Raw genomic sequence first — 20,484 nt, forward strand, 5'->3', positions numbered from 1 at the left:
CATTAAATTAGAGATACATTGCTGGCGAAAATCTTGATATAATTTCAAACTTATAGCAAATATCATTAGATAACCCAACTTTATAGGAAACTTTCTTTCAAACATGGTTTTACTGCCTGAAAGATTGTGAATAATGTTGGATGATTCAATTTCCACGGAATCGAGATCGATCCTACTATTTAGGTTATCCGCTAACTTGCATTTACAGATGCATTTTGAGAATACCACACCTTCAGCCCGAAGAAATATCTGCCTTGTTTTGCTCACTAAGCCATAGAGTTTTAAACTAGCAAGAGCATTTAACAATGGCGAGATGTCATGCGGATTTATTTGACCCCTCTCTTCCATCAGAGAGATCATAAGGTTTCCAGGGTTGCCTTTAGCATTTCTTATTTCGTCGATCTTAGCAGGAGAAAACATAAAGAACGTCGCAAGGCTGAGGATAATATCGGTCGTCAAGATATCGGCTAAACCAACTTTAAACCTTCCAAAGCCTGTAATGAGAATTTAAAAAACATTTACGGCCCAGCTTCAAACTTTTAGATTAATTATGTTTTAATACCAATCATTTATCCATACTCAAATCTATTGAATTTGATTAAAGCAAAATAGAAACCCAGACGTGACTTTTATGTAGCAGATATGAAATTGATTAACGACCCCATATGGGAAAGATTCCATTATTGTAATTACACTTTATTGTAACGCCAGCAGAACAATCCAATTACAAAAATGAGATGCACTAGTCATTACATGTACATATACGTACTTGACATTACCTTTTTTTCTAGGTAAAACAAATATGGGTCTATATATTGACTGTTCCAGTCTTACAGAATGTGAACACTAACATTTGACAAAATGATCTTTTCTAAATAGTTTATCAATTATAAAGGTGTATTATGGTTAAATGAGAATAAATTTGATGCATAATATAAAGAAATGCACGATTTAAATATTTTGTTGAGTTTCTTTGCTACGTAGGATGAATGTAGTGGAGATAAGTGATGATCAGAAACGGTACTACGATATGATATAGCTAACATTATGCCGAAACAACCATAAAACTCAACAGATGTTCATTTCTGGACCAATTAACTTATGAACTTTACAAAAGAGATTATACATAAGATAAAGTTTATATAACATTATTTCACAGGATAAAAACTTTCTGGCATTGTCTTCACCCGATATATTTTCAGTAACACCAAATTTAGCAGCCATTTTGGTGTGTTCTGTGTTGTTTTTTCACACTGTAAACAATATTAAGGCAAAGCAATTTACTGTCATATGAGCTCTAGGTAGACTGCATAGACAACTGTCGTTATACGGGTATTTGATTTAGTAACTGGTGGCATTTAGTGAGGCTCACCAATGATATGTTGTATGTGTATTTATTAATGTCAAGTTAAATAATGTTTACTGTATACTAGCATATTTAACTTTCGTACAGACTTGTGTTTAAGCTTACAAGTGAAATAGTACCTGAGTTTGCTCAAACTTCAACAACAATGAAACGCCGCACTTTAAAGCTAGTATGGATTTCACGTTGGATCAACTAACATTGGACCCCGACGACCTAGGCCAGATTTTCAAACCGTGGAAACTTTCATCAATTCGCGTTTAAATTGACGAGCTACACTTTTTGATGACACTTCCCACCTAATCTCACTCCAGCAGAGTGAATGGTGTCTTATTAAGCAAGATTTAAGCAGTGGCGTACACAACAATCCGACATTGACCCTTCCCATCTTCATTCGGTGGAGATAGTTCAATCTGTGTTTTTTTTTTTTTTTTGCACATGTTCTGATTTTGCATGCATATTGTACATCATCGTTTGTATTCTGTATAAGAAAGGAGTGTTATGGTATGGTCCTGCACCGTCACGCAGAGATATGCACCAGTACAATAAAGCAAATTTAGAACATTGTGCATTTGACTTAGGCGGCAAGCTTTTCGTAGTACAGCGAGGGAAGCCGTTTTTATTATTTATACTATGCCGTTTTAAAGTATGAATATTCATATTTCCTTGTTTCAACTAGTCCAAGCACGTAACGAGAGATAACGTAACTAAAGATACAACATGAAATACTATTAGTCGTAGTGAGATAATTACTGTCATGGTTATATTTGAGTGTCATTGTTTCAATGACAGTTATAATGTCATGTAACTAGAGGTGTAGAAGGTACTCACCGGAGGTAACACAAAGAATGTTCTCCTGAGGTAACACGAAGTAAATAGACAAAAGAAGTCACAGTTGATTATTGATCCAATTTATGAAAAGGAAACATTTGTTCTTGTGACTTACTTTAAAAATGAAAAATTTATTGAGTAAATTTTGATTCATAAATTGTATAGACTTTCAGAGACGGAGTCGGAGTGACCGAAAGCGATAGTCTCAACTACCAGCCGACATCTACAAATATAAATTTTAAAGTGTAGGCAAGAGGAACATTATTTAACAATTTAGAACTTGTGATAAGTGAAGAGCACATTTCACGTAACATGACGTACTGTCTGAGTTTTCCGACGGTGTAGCAATATTAACAAAGTCCAGTCTGATCTAAACCTTCAAATACTTATATTTTATGTAGGTCCTATAGGCATAGGAAACACTTTAAAATAATTATTTCTGGACTGTCCATTTGTCTAAAATGAATTAGCAATACCTTCATTTATGTTCTAAAAACACATAAGAATATCTGCGTGAAAAGTCAATCGAATTACTAAATATATATTTCTTAACATTTTGTTTGGATGTACTGCAACTAGGGTAAAAGGACCTATATAGATATCAAGGACGATGATGAAAATATAGAGTATGGGGCACGTGTCATTGAAACTAATGACTCATGGAAGGTTGTTTTATACAGTTTTCTTCACCATATATTGTAAACGAATTTGTTATTCAAATTAAAATAATGTGTGCATCAAAGAAAACTAAAAAAAATCCTACACTATGTACTTTCCAGGGCTGGCGTATTGTCTGGAAAACATTGCCGTAAGTGCTACTTTCAATTTTATTAAAACTCAAAAAGTGAAAAAGGAATGATCTCAAAATGATCAAAGCAGAAGAACAATCTTGTTTGTTTGCAATAATTTTACAGTTGTTGATATCTCTTTTATATGTCACAGTCCATTTGGGAAAGAACAATTTTGTATTTGTTGAGCATGATTTCAAAACAAAACAAAATATGAGACTTTAACGTTTGTTAGTAAGCACCTGGTCTATTACATCGTATTTATATACTCCGGAGCTATAGAGTTATTGAACAAAGTTCCTTCAAACTCCATGACAGCAATTGTACAGACCTTAAAGAAGTTATTCCTGATAATTTACAATAACCATGACCTCAAAATAGACTGTATAATGTTTTCAAAACATTGTAAAGTTAGTTTTCTCCCGTATTTTTGGAACACGAAGTATGACCAACGTCTAACAAATCGAATGTTGAATCGTGAGAAATTGAATCCGTTTGAATTTCGCTGCAATAATACTGCATATGCCTGTTCAGGGACGGTTTTAATGGCATCAGATCGCACAAAAAAATGGTGAGGATATCAGTAAGTGGTAGGGTAGATGTCAGAGGGTAAAGATTTTGGAAATGTTATCGTCGACTTATGCTAAACGAACAAAGCCCAGAGCCGTTCGACTGACAATAGATAAATACAATACCGTACTGATTAAGAATCACCACGGACATATCAACATCTATCGGTTTTCAAATCATGCTAACAGCGAATAAAATAGGAACGCAAACATGCAACAAATGACCTACTGTGTCTATGTATAATTTCAGTTACACCACACCACTTTGAGAATGTAGATTCGGTTATGGTATTAAAAAGCTTCCATGCAGGACATATATAAAACATATGTTACTGAATCCATTGAATATTACTCGATATTTAATTAAAGTACGCCAACCTTTGTTATTTTATTGTTAATGCAGGAAAAATTATACTCGGAGACTATATATCCATCGGTCAAATAGTTTCATAATGGCAGTGAAGTTTAGATTTATGCCAATTTACTTGACTTCTTAACTCTACGCGATATGATATTAGTGTGCGAAAGCACTCTAAATGAAGGCTACACACATCTGTAGTGTCCCATATGGAATTCAAAGATAAAATGATGTAGTAATTATAATTTGAAGATCATTATCGCGTGTTGGTTCTGGTGAGGGAGAACGAAATACAGTTAAAGATGTATATATATCTTCCATACAAATTTAAATCTAAAGTTGCGTTACGAGAAATGATATCACAGATATAGCTCGACACATTGCTGAATTTCTATGGTGAGGATGGTATTCGAAAACGTGTTTACATTTTGCTACTTTCTACACATAACATAATACTTGTTACTAACAATATCAGGAATGAAATACATATAACGATACGTGAAGAGGCTTTTCTACAACACATTTCCTAAATGTATGTAAATATATATATATATATATATATATATATATATATATATATATATATATATATATATATTTATATATATATATATATATATATATATATATATATATATATATATATATATATATATATATATATATATATATATATATAATAAAATACCTTGAAAATGAAGAAGACAAATGTTCCAAAAGAAAGAAGAAAATAATACTGTACGATGCTATTTATCTATGTCCAATGGTCTTGTCAGCGGTTCACTAAAAGTTCGTTAAACTGTGTTTACGGATCGATATAAGAGAGTTATTAAAGCTCAAAGTACGTTTCAATTGCCACCGATAAGTGATATACCTTCTAAGTGGAAAGGTAGGACAAAGGTAAGTCATCAGTAAATCAATATACTTTTTAGATTCTGATCAAAGCTGAGTGGAAGATTCAATCTCTGACCTCGTTGATATCTGTAAATACACAGTTAAATATATATATATATATATATATATATATATATATATATATATATATATATATATATATATATATATATATGTATATGTATATATATATATATATATATATATATATATATATATATATATATATATATATATATATATATATATATTGTTACACTAATAGCCCACTACTTTCGGGCTGAAGCGTACACTGTAACCTCTGTGTATAGTTCACTCTGGTGTATAATTATTCGGTAAAAGAAAGTTGGTACATCTGCCATTTAACTACTTTCTTCTAATGAGTTTGCCATCGCAAGTCGATAGCTCTACTGTTTAAGCAAATTCATCCCAGATAGAACATGGGTAAGAAAAGCAAATTACTGAACCGATCTTAACCTTTCTCATACAGACTGTTACTGTGTAAATCAACGTAATGTTAATCACGAGTCCCTTCGACGGAAAATATAAACCACACTGGACCTTAACCTAACGGTCGGTAATCATGCGATAACTAGCGATGGATCAATCACATCCACATCGAGTGACATACACTGTATGTAGGACAGTGTTGTGTTTGTGAAAAGGTTGTTTCTGGAATGTATTTTTATTTATAGAGGCCAGGGTTCGAATCCCGGTGGGAAGCTGGAAGTTTTTTCACTGCTCTGGATTTTCCTTCTCATTACGTATTCCATGATATATATTCTTTTGCCTTTGTCGTTTACCTCCATTTCATTAACATAAAGTCTGTTTCAAGTATCTCTCTCGAGATCCGGCTTTAGAAATCACAGATTATTTCAAGTTGGTTAGCACCATGTTGTATCTTTAGAGTAAGGCAAAATATGTCACTAAAAACAGAACTAGTATTGTTCGATACAGGTGCCAAACGCATACAGTTGAATTACGACCTTCCTTACCGGTTTTGAACCCCTGGACAATTCCTCTTGAGGGGGCAATTGTGTTTTTCTCTACAATTGCATGTGCCTTGAGCCTGCTGAGATCTATGCTCGTTTTGTGTTAACAGCCGGTTATTGTGGCTGTTTATAATTGATCGCATGTTGCCCATACAACTGTAACTCAATTTTACGTTGTTTTTGTTGAAAATTGTGTGGAACTTTTTTCCTTTCGGGAAGTGCTTGGCGAGTAGTCTGAAAAAACAATTTTCCCACATTAGATATGACTAGATGATTGACTTTCAGCAAAGTAAAGCCCATGGCATTTTAATGTATGTCAGAACATCGTTTAATTACTTCCTTGTCAAAACGAAAGCTTCAGATTAGATTAAGTTATATCGTGTTCTATCGTATACGCGTTTTCAATCATCTATATGTCTCGAATATCGTAACGATTTTCAACAATTTAAAGTCAACATTCAAAGTAGCATTGTCTAACATTTTAGAGTAGGCAGTATCCCTTTTTTGGCAAATGTTATGTTACATCTTTTGAAACTAAAACATAATATTTATATTACCTTTAAAAAGATACGGACAACTTGAAAGTGACACATCCCTAATACTTTAATAAATTAGCGCGTCTCATTATTTTTTACTAATGACATATTGCCTGCCAAAGTGTATGATTTCGTGATGGTAATTTAAATCGTCTAATAATGTATTCTTTATTTAAAACACGTTTAAGACAAAGGTGAACACTAATTTGAGGCCTACATGTACTCCCATACTAGATCTATTTCATCTCATTGGGATTGAGCATTTTCTTGAAAGCCACTGATTATTTTAATATTCCAGTATATATATCCCTTTTCATGTATTGTTATGCACATGTGTTACCCACATCAGATGCGTTTTCTCACATGCATACTCTAAATAAAGCCAGGGTCTATTTTTAATATCAAAATGAAAAAGCACAAATAAAGGACCATCGAAAAAAGGTTGTTCATTAACAAATCATTACATTCGCTTGAACAAGGAAAGTAAGAAGGCAACTAAAGAGTTACATGTCTGCTTATGTTGGGAAGAACTTAGATTTGACGGTATTTTAGCGAAATGCTACGTCATTTATTGCGTAAGTGGTTGCCTGAATTTAAATTAATGCGGATTGTATGGCCCAGTGGATAAAGGCGGCGCTATTTGAAGCGATGAGTCCTGGAAATCGGGAGATTGGGGGTTCGATGCCTGGCCGGGTCATAATAAAGCGTTCATTCATCCCAGAGCAATCTACGGATTTCCCAATCTGAAATGACTTTCTAAACTAAAAAAATCAAAATTGGAGTTAAACTGTTAAATTGGAGCCACCCGACGTTGAGTTGTAATCCATAACCCATTGCGGTCTGATTATTATTGATTATTATTGATTAATTTACCGGTTGAAAGTTCGTGAAGCATGATTACTGTCGTCAGTGCTCACAAAGTTTACCGATGCTTCAACTATATAGTACTCTCCTTGATGCGCGAGGACAATTAATATATTGTTCACGATTATGTTCCTGCTAGCAATTACCTGCGTTGTCAAAAAAATCACAACCTACAATGGAATCGAAACAATTGCATCCATTTTAGAAGGTACTTATTCACTTTATTCATTATTTAACTTTCAGATATTTAAAGGTACCACACCTAACAGCGAAAACGACACATACGTACCGATGAAAGCATTGACTTAGAACAAGCTTCAATTTGCAGGCTCAAATAGATATTTTAATTTATGTTTTAGCTTACGGTGTTGAGAGAAAAAGTTGCTACGTGAACAAGAATTTGGAGAGTGGTTCATGCTACTACTTTTGTATATATGTATTATATTATATTATTATATATGATATAAATTAATATTAAGATTGCTTTTAGTTCCTTTTCGACACAAATATTTAGTCACGGATATTTTTCCTGCATCTCTTCAGCAGGTAAAAAGTTTGCAAGGTCTTTTAATAAAGACCTATCATACATTGTCCTTATACAAAAATACGCATTTCGTATAGAATATGCTTAGCGAAGGTATTGAACTTTAGCGGACAATAAAATGTGTAAAAATTACAATGATATATATACATTTCACCTTGTTCACTTACCTGCTTATTTTACTTACAATAAAGAACAAGTTTTAATACTATATCTGACATTTTCAAATCAAAGTTATCGCTAAGAACATTTATTTTATTAAAGAGAGGTAAGGCAATAACAATTTTATCTTATCTTTAAATCAACATGATGACTACGCTGTTTGCATACGTTCAGACATTACGTTTTGCAGGCAGTTATTCAAGTGTGTTTTATACTTCAGGTTACTATTGTGTAACTGTAGTCTAAACATTTCAGAAAAGGTTATTTACTTACTTGGCAATATCAAAAGCAGACACTCAAATCTGTAAAGTGGTTTCATTTTTGAAAAAAAAAAGTTTCATGAACTCTTGTAAGTATGGGTCAAATAAATCAGTTAAGCTTAGAATAGAGGGCGAGGTTCGCCCTGTTTATTCAGATCAATAAATATGACATAGATTACTGACTAAACGTTGTCTTTATTGGCTCCCAGGTACCCTAAACGTCGGGAAATAAGGATTCATATTGCGTGTCTCGTGTGCCGCCTTACACAATGTTGCCTTCGTAAGTCATTACAACATCTTTATTATATGATAGTGATATGCGGCTTTTCCTCATCATGGATGTACCAGCATATAATTATTTTATTGTCTGAAATGTTCTTTCATTTGTTACTTCAATCATGAATCATTACGTTTAAAGACATACATAAACTCGCACCAGGTCTACAGCTATTTTACTATAATGTTACGTTATACAAAACACGCTCATAGGAACTTAAATTCCATTAACAAACTGATCACAAAAAAAACGGAACCATAGCAATAAACAACTCCACGCCCCACCGACACCGCGTCAGTTAGATTGACGATCCTATAAAACCACTGTCGTCCGGTCCTGGTACAGCGCCACAATATACCCCAACTGCTGCAGTAGTTAAACAGTATGACGAGATACCATCTATTCCCTTCTTACAACTGATAAATAGTTTGATGACGACCTCACATTTTACTGAATGAATTCATCTGTTAGAGCATCATTATATGCTTAAATGCGCAATACTGTTCATCTATTTATGCTCGTTATCTTACCTCACAAGTCGTATGAGCCTAACTTAATACTAGCAATACAATACTAGATATGGAGGTGTTTAGCTCCTTTTGGTAATCAATTGTTTAAGATAGATTAATTTGAATTCAGTTACCTTTTTGATTTTATATATTATTCAAATAGTATATCATCAGTATTAGATTGAACTCATGGATATAGTTTCATTTTTGTATCTTTGTTTCTTCGGGTAGCCTTTCTTTCTCTTCTTGTGGTTAAATTAATGATGTTTATCTCTCCTGTGCATTTCAATTAGATCAGTTGATAGAACATTGTTACTGCTTGGTGAACGTTATGTACGTTTCATTAATTACTCTATCCACTTTTCTTTGTTTTGTTTTTCTTTCATTTATTGTTCTATGGTAAGGATATTGTAAAACATTTCATACCCTGCGATATGAAATGGTGGATAAACGCAATACACCACATCATTTTAATATCGTTATTAATGGCACCTGATATATATCAAACCCTGTAAATCTCAGTCACCTTTGAAAACCTAAACTGCATAGGATACTTGTAACACTCGTTATGTTAGATTGTATTGGATACGTTGCAGTAACACGAATTGGATTGGGAGTTGCTGTTTCCTGATTCTGATAATTCACCAAATTTTATTGTACTGTTTTGTGGTAAGTGATGGAAATGCTTAACTTCGCGTTTGTTAAGAGCATTACACTGGTTACGTTAATAACAACTATTTAGGTAAAGAAATAATGTTATGGCATTTCATTTACGCAAAAATTGCTTTTAAACACTCAGCCAAATGTGATTGCGGACAATCGAATATATTATAAGGTAATTAAATATTCTTTGTTGTTGCATTTTTTGTTCATGTTGTAGATTTCCTTCCATTTCGCTTCATCTTGCTTCTTCTGATACTTTGTTTGATACGTACATTGCCGTATCCCATAGGTGTTATACACAATGTGAAGTGAAAATTATATCAACAAGCCAATCTCATTTGTATCATGGGATAAAACCTCATTTTCTCCTTTGTATGTTTATTTTGCCTGATTTACAAGTGGCCCCAACATACATGCGACATATGCAACTTTACAGCATAGAATTTGAGTTTGATTTTATTTCCACATAATAAAAATACAATGGTGAAACATTAAATTACAAGGAGGTGGAGGAGGACTGAAGAAGCAGAGCTTTTACGAGCAGTCCCCTTTTACAAAAAAAAAACAATAAACGATAGAATAAAAAGGAAAAGTACCAAAAAGAAGAAAGAGAAAAGAACAAAGAACATAGAGATAAATCAAGTAAAGAGAATCAATGCTTAATGATGATAGTCGGTAAGTAAAATTAATTTCATGTTTTGTACTTTTGAATGTTTTAATTGTGTTATCCAAACTATTTCAGATTGTAACTCCAGAATTGATAAAAAGTCTATGAGTTTTCTCGGAAGTTATATTAAGAAGTTTTGACAAAAGTGTGTTTTGTAGTTATGAATGTCACAATTAAAAAGATAGTAATCATCAAAGTTAAAAGTCCATTAACGTATTTATTCATAAATAGAACGACTTGGAGTTTGAATGTGTCGAAGATATTAAGATTTTTAAGTTAGATAACTCGAATTTGTAACCAGTCTGATAGCTTTCTTCTGGAGAGTAAACAGGCGATTAAGGTTAGATTGATAGGTGTTTCCCCAACTTATGTTGCAGTAATACAGATTTAAATTAATGAGGGAATCGTACAGTGTTTTAAATGTATGCGATGGTACAAATTAGCAAATTTTATAAAATATTCCGATAATCTTTGAGATTTGGACTGTTAATATGATACTTTTTTGAGATTTGAGTTAAGATGAATACCTAAAATGTAACTTTTCCAACAAGAGTAATATCTGCATTATCGATAAATACGTTAACTGTATCGACCTTTCGTTGAACAGGACAAAATATAATAAAATTTGTTTTGCTTAAATTTAGAGGCAACTTGTTTGCTTTAAACCAGTTAGATACAAAATATAGTTTAGAGTTAACAACACGAGCAGCACAATGAATATTACTGTGCATAAAAATAATACTTGTGTCGTCTGCAAAGAGTGTAAAGTTAAGTACATGAGAACAGTTACACAAGTCATTTATGAAGATAAGAAAAACTAGTTGTTCAAGTACAGCACCACGTGGGACGCCTTACTGTGCTAGTCTTAGAAGTTTGATCAGTAATTCGTACAACCTGTTCTCTCTTAAAAATATAGCTCTCAAACCAATTCATATGCAACCCTCTTTAGTAAGATGTTATGGTTGACAGTGTCAAATGCTTTAGAAAGATCTTGAAACACACCAATAGTAAATTCATTGTTATTGAAGCCATTTTTCGATGTATTGTACTTTATCTGCTGTCTCACATATAAGTAGAAAGATTCTCGCAAAAACCAAATCGACTTAATGAATTTATATCATTCTTGTATATGAAGTCTGTGAGTTTCTTATACATGGTTTTCTAGAGAACTTTGGAAATTTTTGATAGAATCGAGATTTGTCGGTAGTTTGAAAGCACCGAAGGATTACTAGTTTTGAAAATAGGCGTCATTCTAGCAATTTTCATACCGCAGGGTGCAATACCACTAGAGAGAGAAAGGTTGAAAATATATGTAAGCGGTTCAAGAAGATTTTCGCAAGTTCGAAGTATATTGACAGTTATAGCGCCAGTCCCAGCCACTGAACCTTTTTTTAAATTCTTAATGATTGAAGATATTTCCGTACGGTTAGTTGGAGAAATAAATATAGTATTAGAATTAGAGTTTTAAGAAACTAGTGAAGCCAACATTACTTTCTTTAACGTGCCCGGCTAAGTTCAGACCGATACTAGAAAAATATTAAAGCAATTAGCAACCATTATATCTGATTTGAATTCTTTACTATTGTGATTTATTCTAAACTGCATCTTTCAGGTCGAATTGCTTCGACCAATTATTTCATTTATAGTTCTCAGGGTGTGCTTCTGAATATATTTATTGTCATTGAGCAAACATTTTTTGGAGAGCCTAATAGTAGAAGTAAGGATAGTTTTGTAAATGACGTAGTTGAACTTATTTCGAAGAAACCTGGTACAGAGGTACGATTTGTAAAGTCTTTTCATAGTGGCAATTGATTTAATAATTCCATTGGTAATCCAAGGATTGCGCTTGCGTAAACCATTGGCAGCAGTACGATTTTTGTTGTTGCGAATCTCACTTATTACACCAGCAAAGAAATAACAAGCATCATTTATATCTGTTTTTGTGTACATTTGATGCAAGTTAAAGTCGTTGAACTAAGAGCAAAACCTATTGTAATTACCCCTCGACGTATACCTTTCCATGACATAGCTGGTAGTACCGAGTGAGCAATTTGAAGAATTTAACGCAGCTGAGCATATAACAGGTAAATGAGACTTATATCACATACCACACAAATTGAAGACATTGACGTCATTACGTAAAATCAATTAAAGTTGAAAATGAATCAGTAATTCTGGTAGGTTGTGTGATAATCGGTGTGAATGAATTAGAGTACATAGTATCTATGAAAGTGGCAATATGACAATTAGAGTCATGACACTATCATGCGGTCGATAAATAACACCAATTATAACGTTGTGGTCTTGGTGTATAGCTTCAATAAGCAACAACTCAAAAGTACTGCAATTGAAATAAAGATCAGACCTTGTTTTATACTGAACATCATTACGAACGTACAAACTAACTCCACCACCGTGTGTACCAGTTCTATTCACATATATAAAGTTATAGTTATCTACCTGTAACATATTAAGAGGGATATTTTCGTGAATCCTAGTCTCAGAAACGGCAATTATTGAGACTCTAGAGTCTAATTCTTCATTGATGAGGTAACGAATAGAAAGATGCTTTTTCCATTAATATGCATTAACGATTTATCATTCCAACTTATCTTTATAAGTAAGGTACTATCATCGAAGTAATTACACGGCAATATGTTACCATCACGATTAGAAGAATGGTTTGCAGAATCTGAAGAATGGCACACATTCGTACAAAAAAAAGATCATTTAAGTCAGGCACATTTGAAGTTCAATTTAAAAACACAGGGCGAGATATACACAGAACGGTTTTGAACAAACAATACAATACAACACAATAAGAAATACAGTACATTACAATACAAGTCAGTGAGAATAGAAGGTACTTGTGCTTTATATTACAAAAGTGTCCTACCAAGGTGTAGACTCTCAGAGATAAAACAAAAAAGAGACTCGGTATTGACTCAGACTTGTTGGGTTGGACAAGACATACAGGACTCCGTTAATAAATAACTGGCCGTTCCTGAATCGTTGACGCTTCCCGTCACGAAACGCAGCATCCATCATGGGGTGGAGTTTTGTCGTTTGTTCTGAAGTCATCGGGTGTTAGATCTTCTGTTATAAGAAGAGCACGTCGGACTTTTGCAATAATAAGTTGTTGTTAAGGACGAAATAAGAATGTAGATGTAATATGACAATGTTTTCCGCTTTGATGTTTCCCTATACGGCGAGCAAATTCAAGAGTTACACCATTCATGCTGTATTAGTTGCTGTTTGAGTTCACCGATTGGATCTTCATCTTGTCTTTCCGGTATTCCATCAACTCTTAAGTTGTAGCTTATTGAATAACGATCTACCTTTAGCTGGGCTTTTGAGATTGACTTCAGGTTATCCTCCTTTCGCTTTTGCAACGCTTTATGTTCAGTAAGGAATGCATCCTAATCTTCCCTCAATTTGCCTGCTTTCGGCATCCATTTTGGTTTGCTTCTCATTGAGATCATCAACTAAAAAGCTCAAATAGCTTGTACTTTTGCTCTAATGCGTTTGTTTCAATGAAGTTAATCTTTCTTTCAATTCTTGCTGGTTAGAAAGTATAGCGTCTACTTTGTCATTGACTTTCCGGGATGCTTTGTCAATTGAATCGTTAAGCTCTCGTATATGTGAATACGGTGTTAACATGTAGGACGGTCTGAATAGGCTCTGTTACGTAACATTGGAGGCATGAAGTTGGCGGTGGACTAAGCTTGTAAGATGAGCTAATTTTTCGCTGCCTTTTTCGATGCGATGTTTTTTTTTCGATACCAAGTCTTCAAGAAGCCGCTGTATTACTTTTAGAACAAGCGGTAGCAACAGTAACTCAAAAAAAATCGGACTTTTCTGAGAGCCAAAGTTTCAGCACAGTTACAATACAAACAGCCGAGTTTAGGAATCACTATTTCAAGCGTCTGGTAGAGAGTACAGAATATGGATCTTGTCCGGATAAGGTTGTATGTTTAAATTAATAAAGGTTAAACAACGAAGCCAAAATATACCACCCCGATCACCTTAACATTATTCCTATCATGTTCATTCGTTTTCATGTTCCTACAACTGCCTTCGTATGAATGAAATCAAATGCACTGCTCTCTTAGCCTGTAATACATGTTGATATGGCCAGACCCTTCCACACAACATTGGTCAGCTTCGCAAGAGTCGTTTATATGTAAATCTACATCAATTTGTAGGGTTACCATCAGCTCACATGAAGTAATCTCCCTCATAGAATCTAGGTGATATTGTGTTATAAATTATAAACCTTATAAGAAAAACAAATTGGGGTCTGTGGTTGAATGTACTAGCCACGTGCGCCCAGCGCTTCCAATGGTTATGGCCATGTGTTTTGTATATATTGTCACCACCGTGCACTGAAAGGAGCATAGTAGCTCTCTGATCTGCCACGTAGTAGACAAGATTCTGCAATATCAAATATGGTACATTATATAAGAGACATTATATAATCACAATGGTTAGCTTAGACCTCTCTAAATATTTATTTTCCGCAGCAAAGTATTCTTCAATGTTGCTGTCACTTTTTCTTCTGTTGATGATATGCAGTATTTTACTGGTTGAGATTGAGCACTTCAATCATCACTATACCAGTAGGAGATCTGACCCCGTGACCTCTTACATTTTAAACATCTAGGCATATCATTATATTTCAATATGAGCGCTGTTACGTTGAAGCCAATGACACAATTTTACACCAAAAATCTCGATTCAGAGATATTTTTACAAACTAAGAAATCCCGCTACATTAGAAAACACACTCACACGATTGAAGATGTGAGTATATCCGAAAGATATCGTATACATTTGATATGAGACCTTTCGAAGTCGACGAGCACCTCTCACGTTTTGAACATCTCGGCATATCATTTGAATATGAACGCTGTTACACTGAAGTCAATGACACAATTTTACACCAAAAATCTCGATTCAGAGATATTTTTACAAACTAAGAAATCCCGCTACATTAGAAAACACACTCGCACGATTGAAGATGTGAGTATATCCGAGAGATATCGTATACATTTGATAAGAGACTTTTCGAAGTCGACGAACATGGTATTAGGCCACCAAAAGAATAACACAAAAAACGGCCTAAAATACCTTTCAGGTTGAACAAGTTCAACGTCTCAGTGATTGGGAAAAAATCCGTAACGATCACATATCCTTGTGCGCTTAAACGCCAATTAACGGAACGTTTATGGACCGCAAAATGATATCAGTTACAAGTGCGGCGTTCGTCTTTTTAATCCAACTTGTGTCAAGTCGATGAAGCTAAGATATATACATTAAGTGTAGTAGGGTTGGTAGATCAGACGTTTTCAATGATCGGACAAGACTGTCTCAAACTTTTGCTGCACAATGTGACGTAAACAGGAGTTATTTAATGTCAACTTGTTAATTAAGTTACATTACTTGAAAAAAATCAACAGGTGACTGCTGTTTCTCTCCTACAATCACTAGCGTATCTTTTTTCTTTGAAGCATGGAAACTTTCACGGCAACTCCAAAAGTTACCGACACGCTTCAGTCAATAGCGATTTGGTCGAGACTTATGATTCTTATCTACGGATGCCCTTAAGCTAAATATCAATAATTGTCACGGGGGTTCTACTCGCAATGCGAAAGGTTGGTGTAATAAGGCTATAATTTGTCCCTATCTGTCCAACTTTCTGCCCTTAGTGCTTAACATCGGTGAATATAGGTCACTACGGGATCCGGAGGTGCTGCACCATGATTTGTGTGTATGTAGGGGTTGGGGGTTATGGTGGGGCAAATGGAGCTGTAACCATATTTTGCTTGAGCAGCACGCAACTTATGACAAGGGGAATGTATGACTCGAGTATTAGTCATCATGGAATGATAGTACAGATGGAAATCATCAACTCTGGCTCAAACCCTACCCGACTCATATACCATATAAAAGTCCTTGATACTCATCTCTATATCTGCCATTTGCACCAATTTTCAATTGCAGGAGAGCTAGCTAATGGTAAAGGATTATTTGTTGTTGGAGGGGGGTGGGCTAGAAGGGGAAGATATTAATATCAGCACAAGATTCGCTCATAACTTATTTACTACATTTCCACGGTAGGGTGACGAGCTCTCTTTGACTACATTAGGGTCCAGCTGTTGTTGTATTGCCCCCAAATATGCCGCATATTTAAATATGGTCAGCTTTGGTCAAATGTCTTTAAAGAAAATGATAACCACTCTTGATTAAATTTACGTCATTTGATCATTTGTTCTGTTCATTTCGAATGTCTCAGGTATGATCCCCAGGAAAGTACATTTTGAAAACTTGTAATTAGAGCTATGCCATAGCTTGTGGCCAATCAAGACTGCCATAAATGTTTTGTTGTTTTAGCCTTATAGTTATCTTGACAGATGATAATACTCCACATGGTGTATGTGGTATTCTATAATTAAAATGATGGAAGAGGACTGCACTATAAGTGAATATTTGATCGATTAATGTGTTAAAAATAGTTTACATAATTTCTTCTCAGAAATGTCCCCTTAAGCTATACATTGAACGTTGTTTACTTACTGGTAACTAAAAATGGAGAGTACTTTTACCAGCTGTAAATACAAATTAATCCTATACCTTCATCTTATTTAAATACATATAATATTGTAAACATTGTGAATTGATTACTTAAATTTCAAATATTTAACCTTCACTAAATATTGAACAAAACAAGCCGTATTTCCTTTGTAATGTAAACATAATTAACTATAGGTAAGAGTTTTACCGTAAATATATCATGTCGCTAAAATTTAGAAAAAGGTATATTAAATATATCATCATGTCCTTTTGTGTGAACAGTTCCCCCCTCCCCCCCCACCTGGACTTTTTTCCCTGAAATTTTATATGTTAATATTCCTTAGCTTTATCGTCACAACTTAAATTACATCTTTTCCGTTTTAAATCATGCTTCATGACTTTTCGATGGTTTGTCGGTTTATACCAAACACATCAACACACGTACACACGACGCTACGAATAAACAATGTGATATTTCCATGGGTAGGAGTAACCACTTAGGCAGTGACACGTGCTTTGTTCAGAATTCAGGACACATTTTCCCCTTTCGTGTAAAATAGAATGACAAATATGAATACATGTTTATGATATGATGTAATCAATATGTCATAATGTAGTCTGACGCCATATAAGGCAACGGGGGACTGGTGACTTCTCCCGACCGTGCTGTAACATCATTGATGACATAAACATGATGATATGAAGAAAATGTTTTTGTCAGTCTGTAATTTGTGCTTCAGATGCTTTTTCCCTACATGTATCACCAACGTTAGTTATGATCTCCTCCCTGCTCACTGTCCTCAAACCATATTCCACGTATGAACCATATCGATGGAATGCTGTACTACATCATTTATTGCAAATAAAAAATACAGGCGTGAGAGAACACTTTATGGAACAACATAATGTTTTTCATCAGAGCAGGACCGATAAAATAACGCATAAAACAAAAAGCATTACAAATATAATGAACGAAAAAATGCATTTGCCACTGAAATGAAACATGAAATTGGTGTCTACACGACATATATATATTTTTTTAATGGCTGGTGATAGACTCGTTATATATATTAACAGGTCTTTTAGATAAAATGAGGTTATTGAGGTTTGCTATAAATACAACGTACTGTAAGAATACAGGGGCCTTAATCCCGATTGAAAACTGAGGAGTGGGGACATGAATTTCTAATCATGTATAAAACTGACGGTGTGTGGGCCTTGGGGCAAAACCTCGGATAGGGTCCAGAGACACTCCATAGTGCAATGTTGGGGTCGCGGGGCGAAGACTTATATTAACATATCTTAATAATGAAAGACTATATATCTATTTTACATCCAGGTGACAATAACGTTGAGCCAAAACGGAAACATTTTAAGCTTTGCACACAAGAATAAAATCATTTTGTAATACAGATGTCTACACTATGCACACATACAGTATGGTATCATAAGAACATTTAAAAAGCACTGGTGGATATCTGCGCTATCTTTTACTTTATCAGACGCATAAACATTTATTAAACAAAGTATTTCAAGTCCATGGCCTCCGTAGATTCTCTAGAGGGCATTTAAGGAACATCGAAAACATTATGTATCGTTCAAATGTTACATAGTGCTGCTTTTGATGTGCGCATATAACAGGGCCTCCTTTAAGAAATTTGGAGCGGGTGGGCCATACCCCATCATGATACTATGTAAGCGCAGCGCTACCATCAGTTGGAGAGTAGCGTAGCAAGACAACATTAAGGTACCATTGCGAGACAATTGCTGGTTAGTTCCTGGTAAATGCTTATTTACTGTTTTGTGTGAACGAACTCACGGGGGTATTACTCTATCGCTGGATGCAATCAGTATACGGCCTTATGTATTGTATGAGTTATACCCAATTTCGTGTTTTATCATGCAAAAAACACACGGTACACTGCTGAATAGCACCTTATTAATAGACGGGATATTGAATAAATCAAAACAGTTATTGGTTGCCCCTACATACCATGACAACAGTCTCAATATATGTCCGATGTTGGGTAATGGAGTCATGCAGGAAAGTAGAAATAACGTGTAAAAATAACTAAAAATACTACAAAACGAACGATCCAAGGAAAATAAACATTACACATGATACATGTTGATGACGGTACGTAGGGGTCTCTATGTCATTATCATTGTACGTTTACTCGAATAGCTTTGTGATAACAAGAAGAAACGTCATCAGGATTTTCATATTCTGGCTGTTCATTGTTTTTACAAAAACCACCCCAATCTAACATTGTTACCGATTTCCTCAAGTCAACACTTTTAAAACCATTTACATCGAGATTTTCAAATAACAAGACATCACATTGCTTGAATGAGAAATACACTTTGAACGACACCTTCTCATTACTTTCAGTTTACCCCTGAGCAAAATAGACACCACACTGATTAAAGTTATATCCACACAAAAGGCTACACACATTTTCTCGATACATCCATACATTCATACACTCAAGCAACATAATTTTCTTTGCAAGCAACTGAGTACAGATCTTAGTCAATGCAATAACGACTTTGTAAAGCCTCACAATACTACACAACTAACTCAACATTATTGCTAAGAAGATGGACATCTCACCATTTCAATGAACACAACCAAAGATGAACACACAGTCACAGTCTCGATGCAAGGGGAATGAGGTTGAGAGCGGATATCAGTCGTTCTTTTGTTTAAATTTCGTGTCCAGGTACTTTTTAAGAAAAAGTCGCCCAGGAAAGAACCTGGGCACGAAAACCAAACTACTGAACGACTGATCCGCTTCTAACCCCAGTCCCCTTGCATCGGGACTGTGACTGTGTGATCATCGTCAGGTGTGCATCACCATTCCCGAAGAGAACGGATACTACACATGATCTTAGCCAAAAGGCCGAGAAGCGAGAAGCGTGCCCAGGTTTTGCCCTGGGTGACTTTTCTTAAAAAAAAACGTATTTTAATAAGCACTTTAATAACGTATCTTAAACGTTAACCTACAAAACACTACAACATGCTGAACTTGGAGTTGACGTTTTGCTTTCATTGCATGGTGCATCATACTTTCCACATAGTGTGCGAGTGAACCAAATATGTTCAATATAAATCAATGAGTGATATCTTTAACTTCAGGGTACGTTAGTTAGACAAACCTTGTCATACATCATATAGCCCCTGTCTGATGTCGCAGTTTACAAGATTTGAATTGATAAATTCCAGAGTAAGAAAAATGTTAAGACGGGATTTTATTTGGTTTCCAGGTTGTATATCGGAATATATGTGTTAGATTTACGCTGTATACAATAATGTCATACTTCTAGAAGCACACTAGTGTTATCAAATACCCCTTTTGCAACGTATTTCATGTACTAGGGAGTCGGATATAATGTGGCAAATTCTTACTACATTCCCAGTCACATATCACTCGTCTCGGGAATTAAAAAACAAACATATTATCAGAATGTCTCTCAAATGTTTCATCTTCAATTGATCTTCAGTAAATAAAATGTATCTGTAGCTGCATCGGGCGTAATCAGTATATAAATTTGAACTGTAAACTTTGCTCTTTTTGTATAATTTGGTTTTCAAATGTTTTGATCTTCAATAGACTGTTCACAAACAAAATACGTT

The 20,484-nt window shown here is 34.6% G+C and overlaps 2 protein-coding genes and 1 non-coding gene across 12 annotated transcripts in view; 1 reads left to right on the top strand and 2 right to left on the bottom strand.

Moving 5' to 3' along the window:
- The window catches only part of LOC139983738 (uncharacterized), a 28,271-nt gene extending 27,047 nt beyond the window's left edge, over positions 1 to 1,224 (bottom strand). Inside the window, exons 1-2 of the mRNA XM_071997468.1 lie at positions 1,158 to 1,224; positions 231 to 494 (exon numbers count right to left, since the gene is read on the bottom strand). Of these exons, the coding sequence (XP_071853569.1) occupies positions 231 to 494; positions 1,158 to 1,224 (331 nt within the window). The remainder of the gene's footprint in view (positions 1 to 230; positions 495 to 1,157) is intronic.
- The window catches only part of LOC139982453 (uncharacterized), a 564,762-nt gene that overhangs the window by 241,449 nt on the left and 302,829 nt on the right, over positions 1 to 20,484 (top strand). The gene's annotated exons all lie outside the window — the stretch shown is intronic.
- Positions 19,567 to 19,762, bottom strand: LOC139983929 (U2 spliceosomal RNA). Its single transcript, XR_011798870.1, has one exon. It is a non-coding gene; the product is annotated as a U2 spliceosomal RNA (small nuclear RNA).

The sequence above is a fragment of the Apostichopus japonicus genome, chromosome 16, assembly GCF_037975245.1.
Source record: "Apostichopus japonicus isolate 1M-3 chromosome 16, ASM3797524v1, whole genome shotgun sequence".
Taxonomy (NCBI): Eukaryota; Metazoa; Echinodermata; class Holothuroidea; order Aspidochirotida; family Stichopodidae; genus Apostichopus; species Apostichopus japonicus.